At 37.4% G+C, this 10,979-nt stretch overlaps 1 protein-coding gene across 2 annotated transcripts in view; it reads right to left on the reverse strand.

Annotated features, from left to right (window-relative positions):
• pde8b (phosphodiesterase 8B) overlaps positions 1 to 10,979 on the reverse strand; it is a 75,493-nt gene that overhangs the window by 29,739 nt on the left and 34,775 nt on the right. For both annotated transcript variants that reach the window (XM_015389041.1, XM_015389042.1), the window contains exons 3-7: positions 3,432 to 3,622; positions 2,010 to 2,069; positions 961 to 1,018; positions 606 to 694; positions 411 to 489 (exon numbers count right to left, since the gene is read on the reverse strand). In XM_015389041.1, the coding sequence (XP_015244527.1) occupies positions 411 to 489; positions 606 to 694; positions 961 to 1,018; positions 2,010 to 2,069; positions 3,432 to 3,622 (477 nt within the window). The remainder of the gene's footprint in view (positions 1 to 410; positions 490 to 605; positions 695 to 960; positions 1,019 to 2,009; positions 2,070 to 3,431; positions 3,623 to 10,979) is intronic.

Here is a 10,979-nt window from a genome sequence, read left to right on the forward strand (position 1 = left end):
AGCAGTCTTCCCCATACTTGTGATTTAGTTTACTGAACCAAGCTGAGTGTTTTTCAAGGCTCAGGAAACCCTAGCAGTTTCGAGTTAATTAGACGATTCAAGTGATTAGTTGAATAGCCTACTAGTATACTTTTTCACGATATTCTAATATTTTGAGATAGGATATTTGGGTTTCTTAAGCTGTAAGCCATAATCAGCGATATTAAAACAATAAAAGGCTTAAGATATTTCAGTCAATTTGTAATGAATCCAGAATGTATGACATTTCATGATTTTTAATTGCATTACAGAAAATAAAGAACTTTATCACAATATTCTAATTTTCTGAGACAGTCCTGTATACATATACACACACAATGGCTATACTATATATAAATATACAGGCGTCTGTTTATTTGTAGAAATCCTACCTGAATGATGTGATCCTCACTGGTGATTTCCACCGCCTCTTGGCAGTGCTCCAAGGCTGTAAAAGCAGAGTTGCAGGCCCTACGGAGGAATAAAGTTGCGTAAAGTCAAAATAGGCGATGATTCTTAACAATCTTAAAACTATATTGATTTCTTCAAGTTGCCTCTGAGCCAAGATCCCATTCTGTGGGCCATACCTGAGTTTGAAATGACAGCGCACCTCTCCATGTTCGATCTGTACGAGTTCATTATAGCACGCTGAAACACTGCTGCTCTCAACAAACCTCTGGAGGCCGACCCAGGTTAAGTGGTGTTTTGAAGTAGAGGTGGAGAGAGGAGAGGGGAATGGAATGAGTCAGGATTCACTCAACAGGGACTGATTTAGAAACCGCCCACGCCATTTTCACACCATTTAACACTAGAAGCAACACGACTTGCACTCAAAATGACCATCAAGCTTACCATTCTGTAGAAAAACGTTTTCAGATTTCTTTTAAAGCAAGTCCATGAACACATAAAACGGCAATAAATGAGGTAAACGGTTGGACATACCCGGCTAAATCCAGCACAGAGAAGAGGGAGGACAGATGGTTCCTCTTGATCAGGGAGTCTATGGATTGACAGAAGGGAATCGTTACTGTTTGCACTTTTTAAGAACATGATTATGCCTACACACATAAACACCTGACTCAGGTTGCAGAGACAGGAACAACAGAGAGACCAGATAAAGCCAACTGCTTAGCTTAAAATAGTGTCTATACGTGCTTATTAGGGATTTTATGTGTTGACGACCACCTACTCCTTAGAGATGTTCCTAACAGCTTTAAAATGGAACTACCATCTAATCTTTTTCAAAAGTGTTTGATAAGTTTGGATGGAGAACAGTGGTGAACTTCAATTTGCAACAAATATCAATCAGATTTAGTCCTGGATATTGACTGGAGCGCTCTATGCTTGATCCAAACCTTTGCTTAAGACTTTTTTTGCTTTGAATACCGTCCGTTTAGCTCCATCTATCTTAATATCATCTCCGACTACCTTACTTTTACTAAAAAAGAAAAGCATCCCACAGCAGTTTTCCCTGTAAGACGATGTTCATTCCCATAACCAACTGTTGTATTTTAAGGGATTCTTAAACCTGAGCCGTGGATTTGTGCAGCTGCTTCAGAGCTACCATGGACTTCTGCCTTCTTTTGTTATTGATGCTGTCTTTGCTAAGACAGCCCAGATCTGTGGTTTTAGTCCCCCCATGTTCTTATAATGAATTCTTCTATGTTTTATTTAATGTTGAAAGCTTAGGATATTGTTTTAATGGATTGTGCTTCAAATGTCTTCCTAAATTTATAATGTGGGCATTTAAGCCCTATTAATTTACTCATTTTGGGGCTTATCTTGCTTATCTTGGTCTTGGTCAAAGGTATAGGAGTACAGGTTACAGAAAAAAGGGAAAAAAATCCCAATAAGCACCACTGAGTTTAAGTCTATTGCATAGAATCTCAATAAACTCCATAAAGATTAGGAACTGTGCCAGGAAAATGTGCAACTTTCATATATAATAAACAAGAAGATAAATGAAAATGTATTTTAAAACTAAAGCTTACTTTTTAGGGACAACAGCAAGAATAACCGTGTTTTCGGAGGGCTTTGTGGCACGGATCATCCTGAAAAAGAAATAAAAGGTAAAACTCAGCAGGACAATCGTTCAATTCTGACTTTTGAGAAGTGGCTTGGATTGAGGTGCAGGATAAACATGTGGGCAGAACCAGGCGGGTGATGTCATAGGGAAGAACATTTGTGTGTTTAACACAGAAACAGCAAATGCAGCTTGTGCTTCAGAGGTTTGGCCACCAAGCCGCACAGTTGGCAGGAAGTGTGGGAAAGTGGTCTGGAGGTGGAGGAGCAACGAGTCGACAGTGATGGAGCACAAAAGGAGCAACATGGGGGAAAGGATGATGGCAGAAATCCTCAGGGGGGGAAAGGAATACAGAAAAAAATGATATCAAGGAAGAGAAAGATAGAAACTAGGCAGAGCTGCAGCCAGGACTGTGGTAATCAGAGGACAGGGGAGACTAATGGATCAGTTTCTTGGGAACATTTTGAAAGTCCTTACAATAAATCACTTGACAAAATACATAGTGGTGAATTCTGCTGCAGATCTTTGGACTGCACATTCCAGCAATAACTAAAGCACATAAATCTGCAGGACACTTGAACACATTTGTTTGTGGTAAAAACAATGACAAATAGGCTGATATATATATTATATATATAGTGAATGACTTGGTTTGTGATCCTGAAGCTCTTTTCAGAGACCAGTGCTTTCAATTTCACACTAAATCCAGACACAGAACTCACATTAATGTCAACGTTTCAGAAATATGCCTGGAAAACTCGGCAGGAAGGGGAAACAGTGAAAAATACGGGACTAAAAATATCCTTAGAATAAATCCTCATACTCGTGCACACCACAAAGCAAGAGGGGACAGAAGCACAAACCAGTATGAACTTAACAGCTGTTAAAGCTCAAAGAGTGACAAAAAAACAAAGCTGAAAGTTACTTTACAAGAAATAAACTTTTCTTTTCTTCAGTAGTTTACTTTAGCGTCTTTTGGCCTGTGATATCCTTGTATTTTAACAGCTAAAGCTTCTCAGTTACACAGTTATTCAAAGTTATGCACAAGGTTCTTTTGCAGTTCATGTTTCTGTTTCCTTGCAGTGAACACTAGATGGCGGCGACGTGCCCTTACAATAAAACTGCATTCAATTTGTTTGTAGAGCTCTTTAAAGTATTCAGGTAAAAATAAATGTATATAGCAGGAGAAGTTGAAATAAATGGGTTAACATTTATTTATTAAAGTATCATTAAGGTACTTTATGAAGGTAGAATCTAAGGAAACCAGTCAAAAAAAGTAAAATGTTTTGCATTTCAGTAGACATGAGAATTATTTCCAGGTTATTTATTCACGCTGACTAAAAAAAAAGTAAATTTCTATCTCCATAAACTTATTTGAGTCAACGCTCACCTGCAGACGGCCTCGGGTTCAAAGTAGCGCGAGTGACGTCCGTCAATGACTATTATCTCGTGGTGCTTGTCCAGAAAACACTCGACGGCAGACTCGGGTGTCCGTGCAATGTTACACCGGAACCCGGCTCGCTCGCAGGCCCACCAGAAGGCATCGCTCTGGCTATCCTCCTTGGCAAACACGAGCAAGACCTGAGGACAAGAAAACCCGGATTAGATGGTGTTACTATCAGAGGCCCCTATTATGCTTCAAAGGGATTAAAGCATTCTCCACTGGGTTTACTTTTCTAAAAGACCCTCTTAATGGAGTGTTGCATTGCATCGCAGTAATCTATATAAGATATAAAGTTTTTAAAAGTCACACATGTCAGCACATTTTATTAAAGCGTTGCATGATGAAGCAACAAAAACACATGAGTTTCTGTTCAGGACTAAAGAGCAGCTAGGAAGCACCATGAGGCCATGAATTAATAAGAGATTAGCAACATCACAGGCTTCAGGCACAGAGACAAACAGACTTTAGACTATTTCTATGGGGAAAATAATGAAAAATGACTTAAACAGGGGCTAACAAGGAAAAACAACACTTAGAATCTAACAGACTGCAGGAACAATAAGAATTACACAAGAAAAATAAAGTAGAAAACACCCGGCAAAAATATGTGAACCCAGAGGCGGGGCTAGACTCTTTTTGTTGGAGGGCAAAAGGGAGCAAGGCTATCTTATAATATAGGAGCAAATATATTAAAATATGCTAAACACAAATGGGATGAGATTTGTATATGTGATTTATAAAAAAATGCAACTAAGTCAGAAATCTAAAACTCAGCTTGGCAGATATCAGTGTGTGGATGTTTGTGAATAGGAACCGGAATATTTTCAAAGTAGAGAAAAAAATAAGTAGGGCTGGGTAAAAAAATCGATTTTGAATCCATTCCATAACATGTTTGCAAAATCGATGTCTAGGGAATGAGATCGATTCATTTTATAGTGACGTTCACATTCAAATGAGCAGGAAAGACGCACTCAATATTAGTTCAAGGCCGACAGCTGCAAATATAACCAATAGGTTGACTGGAGACATTAACAATTGGGGGCTGACCAGAAAAAAAACCCATAGTTGTTACAGAAAAGGCTGCAAATATGATTTATGCATTGAAGATAATGCAGCTCATGCATGTCTGCTGTGCTGTGTCACTTCTGTTTGCTTGAGTGAGGCTTCACTTTTTCACTTTTCACAAACAAGTTTGCACTTTTGTGCTATAGAAGTAGTAATAGTCTATTTACCATTTTACCATATAAATCATTGTTGGTGCAAAATTATTGAAATGTTTTTCATAATTTTAATTTATCTTTCTATTTATTGCAACTGTTATCTATTAATAAAAAATTTGAGGCCAACATTTTGTCTTTTGATTTATGAAATGGACCAAAAGTGTTTTTCTGCTTACATAGCTAAGACATTTTGCTTACATGATTTTTACTCTTATTTGGGTAACTTTTGTTTTGTCTAACTCACTGTACTTTTACTGAAGTCAATTATTTTTAGCATTAATATCACCTCTACATAGCACTAAGTACTGCACCAAAGTATTCATGTGATGTTAAGTGTCAATCATGTAGGGGGGCACCTGGGGGCCAATCAAGTTTTCAGTCCCTCCCCAACTCCATCCCTGAGTAAACCTTACCTATTAGGCAAATGGCTAAATAACAGAAAAAGATGAGGAAAAACTAAGAAAAAGCCAAAAAGTTAAAAAGAAAACAAAACTCAATGCTTGAATATAACAATAGAAATGAGAACAAACTAAGGCATAACAAAAAATAAAAAAATAAACATCAATAGAACCTAAATCATGACGATATTATTGTGAAGTTATGTGGATTGGGTAGTCTATTTCCTGGGTGAATATAATGCTGTGATACCTTACTGCATTACATCAGCAAATCTTCCAAAGTATATTAATTAGCTTTCAATGAGAAAGCTGATTGAATGGCTTGAAGATGTCCTGTTTACTGTTTGTAAGAATTCATGAAAGGTACAAAGCAAAGAAAACAGAATGCCATCAAACTCTCTGGGCTTTATGCAAAACTCTGAGTTTGATAGGAATCAACTTTAAGACACAACCTGCATGGGCAAAGGTGGTGGCAGCATCATGCTGTGGGGAGGCTTTTCTTCAAAACAGAAAAGTTAGTCTTAGCTGATGGAAAGATGGATGGAGCTAACTACAGAGTGGTCCTGGAGGTAGGTCAGTTAGAAGATACAGAAGATTAAAGCTTATGGGTGGAGGTCTATAACCTGACTCCACCAGATGGATTTGCTCCGCATATCCATCTGGAAACCTTCCGTTGAAGAAATTTTGGGAAGGGGCGAAAATACTGGTTAGCTGATTGGCCTATGTTGGTGATAGACGGGCCAAATAAACCAATCAGATCAACGAAGCATATGACGTACTAACAGAGCGACGACGAAAACACAACCACAAGCCAGGCACAAGCCAATTGATAGATCAAACTCTTGCCGAAAACCAGTCAGGAGAGGAGCAAAAAATCTTTTCCTCTGAGAAAAGCCTCCAGAGCAGTGTTTTGCTCTTCTTTCAGTGAAGAAATACTCTGTAATTCCGATAAAACTTGCTCGATAGCCACGCTAACGCTAGTTTCATCGGCTGAAGCCGCCATGTTCTTTAGACTGAACTGTCGCGCTTCTCGTTGCGTCACACCTCAACCCGCCTCAAAGCCAACGCTGATTGGACGTTCGTTTGGTGAACGGCTCCAAATTTTCTTTAACGGAGAGTCTCCAGACTGATCTGCAAGTGAAACCTTGAAAGCTCGCGAGATCAGGATGGTCTCACGAGGGTAGGAGGTCTATGATCCAGCTAAACAACAAACCCTAAAGAAATACAAACAGATTTTTGATGCAATACTTTGTATCGGAGCATATTTACAAGTTATAATGGCCCAGTCAACTAGGACTAGAAGTTTTATTTTAACAAACACTACAGGTTAACCCTGCTTATATGTTGTTTTTTTGTTAAGCTGAGCAATCAGACCCGTCTTTAATCTAGAGCTGCATTTGCTTAGTCACACTCATTCAAAAAACGCTACAGAGACCAGGAGGCGATAGTGCACATAACCAGGGGATAGGAAATTGCAGAACTTTGCAGTAGTTCCTTCTCGCCTGTCTACAACGGAACCTAACTAGACATTCCCACTGAGCTTGAGATGTTTTTCAAAGCAGGGTGGTTACACCTTGTGGGTGATGAAAACTTGTAAAGTGTGTAGGATTATTCTTTGGTTAAAAGAAGAAAGGAAAACGATAAATTATTTTCCATCCACTCAGCCATTATGTGCACCTTTATGCACCAATAACTTATTTCAGCCTGAGACCCAAACATAAAAATGCAACAGACTGGTAAGTTACCCCATTAAAATACATAAAATGACTTACAATTATATTGATTTACTTATAAATATAGTTGTTATATTCATTTTTGAATAAATGTATTCTTAAAGACCATGAATGATTAGATTTTTCATTTAATTATTTTTTTTTTTGGTTAATTAATGGGGCATGTAATTATTTAATTGTTCATTTTAGGATTAAATGGTTTATTTAATAGAACAATTATCCATTTTATGAGAAATTTAAATAACTGTATTCCTAATATATTTTGTTGCTTCATATATTTCGGGGATCACACCGCAACGATGGTGGAAACCATCTCACATCAAACATACCACCACTGTGGGAACCCCTGGTCTAAAAAATAAAATTCTTACAGAATAAAAATAAGGCGACTGCTTTACCCTCTTATTAAAGGAACCTTATGAGACTTTATTCCTTTTAGGGTGTTTATAAAATCTTGGTTTATTCGATGTAGTTGTTTTGTTCACATAACTGGAAGTTTGTTTCCTTCAAAGTATGTTATATTTTTTCTATTTTCACATAAATATGAAAAAAAGAAAAACCTTTAAATCGATATTCTCCTTATAGCCTTAGTTTTTCAAGAGCTAGCTGCCTTATTACTGAAAAGTTGGACTAAAGTGTATTTACTCATTTGATTTGAAACTTAGCTGCATTAAAATCCTCCGATCTCCTGATTGGACACATAGAGCTTTGAGTTGAGTTTGGATCACTAACACACCAGGCCACCTTTGGTACAGCGGTGCAGAAAAGCAACAGGGAAAGCACACGTTCTGGTGCTCCGAACACAGCTGGCCTGCAGCCAGAACTAACAGCACTCGGCTCTGCCTCGCAGCGGCATCACCTCCTGAACCGCTCCGAGGACAACAAAGCATCCAGACACAAAGTCAGAACAGCCAGCACTCAGAGGGACGAGAGATAATGACGGGGTGAGAAGAAGAAGGAGAGCATGGCTAAAGCCGTGACTTTTCACATTTCTTTACAGAAATAAAACAGGAGTATCATCTTGTGTGACATGTTGTCCTTCACAGCTGGGAACAGGGAGAAAAAACACAGAATGCGGAAAAAAAAAGAAAAGAAAAAGAATGGGTGGGACTTGGAGAAGAGGATAGAAGTAAAGGTCAGAGGAAAAAGGTAGGCTGGTACTTTTGAGTGCCTGTGAAAGGTCCACAATCTTTGATACTGAGCAGGCTTGTGTAACCATGATGGTAACATGTGAAATTCCACACACAGGGGACCCCACGGATGCTGGAGCGCACACCTTCCACTCAAGAATGTTACCAAAAAAAAAAAAAAGTCTTATAGGAGGCGCCATTGGTCTGAATACGACATCAGATGGACAACACTATATTATGCAATATATAATGCAACATCAGAAAATAAGAAAGCAATCAAAACTCAAGAAGCCTTTGTCCTTTTTAATATTATTTAGAGTGCTGTTTCCCCCTAGCGTTAACTTTTGTTTAAAAGATGTAAGATCTTAGTTTATTTTTATTTTTTCTTGTCCTTTTTCCTTATTGTTTCTTGTTTTGCACAAAATGAGGTCATTTACTTGACTGGTAAAAATTAGAATTTACACTTGTTGAAAATGTCTGTAAATAATGGTTGTTGTGACTTCCTATAGTGCAATATGGTTGCTCTGTATTGTTCTTTGCAGAAACAAATAAAGTTGTATAAAAAAAAAAAATATATATATATATATATATATATAATGCAACTAAACTGCAATATGCTGACAGCACTGTGACATCACAGCGCTAAGGCACCTTGAAGTTAAGGATATTCGTAAACAGATCACAGTAGACCAACAATCACTGTTACTCTACGTTGCTAAGAATTCTCTACTGTTCTAACTACTTATTTCCACATATGAAAATGCATTTAATTGATAAATTGATGCACTGCTGCAGACCCATGTGAGAGTTTTTGCATGTTGGAGGTTAATTCCATACCCTCTAAATTAGATTTATCTTTGACTAGGGCACTTCAAAACATTCCCATTTGATTTTTTTTAAATGACTGAAGCAGTAACAGGTATTTTATTTAACATTCTGGATGTCCTCAAGAAATAAAGCAGTCCCTGATCATGCCACTACAACCACTGACCCTGTTAGATATTCCATTTAAAATGCTATATTACACTTAAGCTACATGTGACACATTCCTAAGAAAATGTTCCATTTAAATTCGGTCCATATAATGTTTTCCCAAAAGTTTCAGGGAAGCTATTTTCAGCAATCATTTTGCTTTAATCTCCACAAAATAGATACTGTGGATCACAGACCTATTGTTTAATTATTAATACACATTAACTCAGGAAAAGGAGTTCCAAAGTGTTAGAAATTGCTCCGTAACCCTTTCCAGAAAGTTGAATGTTGATGATTCTGTTTATCGTTAGATTCTTCTTATTTATAAAAAACAGGGCATAATGAGTTACTTCTTAAAATCGTCATGTTGTCATGTGGGTTATATGCCTATAGTGTCTATAGGATACAGACCAGGCAGTTATCAGGGTTAGTGTGGTTACTGAAACTGTTGCAAAACATATGATCATTCACAGTAAAGTCCTGATTTACCAAGAGGGGAAAATATATTTTCAGAAAGTTTGAGGTTGGTTTAAATAAAGCGGAAACCTTTTGCACAGCACTGTTTTCTGTTTGGGTGTTAGAGCCTCAAAACCAAATTTCCTTACTTCGGAAACAGGCGGCCTGTAAAGAGAAGCATTAGGTCAGTGGTTGTTAAAATTGGTACAAACTGTTCACCGAGCTGCCATGAACTGACCCGTGATGGGTGGAAAATGTACTCTGGCAGATGAGAATGTTACAGAGGACAAGCTTCTTCACACCGTCATCAGGGCTATAGGTATCTTCTCGTACCTCTCTTAAAAGCACACGAAGACTAACTGTTGACATTATCACCAAGGTAAAGCACCTTTAAAATACACTCCTCTGTTCTATTTATGAATATAGTTATGATGGCAGCAAATTTATTATATTATACATTATATTATATGTTAAAATATAAACATTTATATTATAGTATACCGGTATATCAGAGGTCACGGGTTAGCAGACCGTGGTCCGGATCCTGACCCACCTGCTGGCTAATCCGGACCCAACCTCATTTAAACATTTATAAATTACCACATGTTGTCTGACCACATTGTCTAAATGTCACTTGCACCTCTTCTCCTGTTACAGCCTCAGCTGTTCCTCCCGTATTGCTGCACTCCGACTTATCCTCGGAGCTCGAGGAGAGCATGCACGATATTATCATTATCGGTAAATTCATAGGAGCAAAACATGCAGAAATTAACGCTTAATTTAATATGACATAAAAAAAAAATCCCCATCAGCATCCAGCAGATGTGCGGTTTCTGATGGAGATGAGAAATCTGCTTCCTGGTCTGTTGAAGAACCAATAGTTTGCATCCAATTTTTTTAATAAACTGTGTTAGTTTTTTGAAAAATATAAGAATTATGCTCTAATTTGTAGTTACAGATCTGTTGTTACTATATTTTAATTTGACAAACCAGATCTTCTTGCCATTCTTTTTCCTGTTTGGTGCGATTTCAATAACGGATCTTCCCCTGGCTGAACATTTAGAGAATGTTTGGCTCAACCTGCTGCTGTGATTCTCCACCATGAACAGAATTAAAAATAAATATGGATCCAGGTTCAAAATGAGCACCTTGATACTGTATGTGCTTGATAATGGCTTGACCTAGCTGTCGCCATTTAAATCCAGGTTTAAAGCCTTGCAGGGCAGCCTAAAGCCCACTGCTCTCATTAAGCCATAAAAAAGGAAAAAAAAGAAAACAACAAACGGTCAGTTCAGGTGTTTAATTAAATATGTAAATCAGGAAACTGTCTATATACCAAACTGAATGATTGTTGTTCTCTACTTCAAAAACACATTTTTTTTTAAATAGAAAGATGTTCTTTTTTTTTAATGTTTTTTTATCTAAAAATTAATTGTATAACATGGATGCATAAAAACCAAATTTTTATTTTAGTGTTAAATTCTGTTTAAAGTAACAGATTATAATTAAAATTGTCTCCAGAGCTTTACTGGTTGATGATTTTCTTTTCGATTTTTAATTGGTTGCCCCTGATAAATATTATTGA

Source organism: Cyprinodon variegatus, unplaced genomic scaffold, assembly GCF_000732505.1.
Source record: "Cyprinodon variegatus isolate N-32 unplaced genomic scaffold, C_variegatus-1.0 Scaffold446, whole genome shotgun sequence".
In the NCBI taxonomy this organism is placed as follows: domain Eukaryota; kingdom Metazoa; phylum Chordata; class Actinopteri; order Cyprinodontiformes; family Cyprinodontidae; genus Cyprinodon; species Cyprinodon variegatus.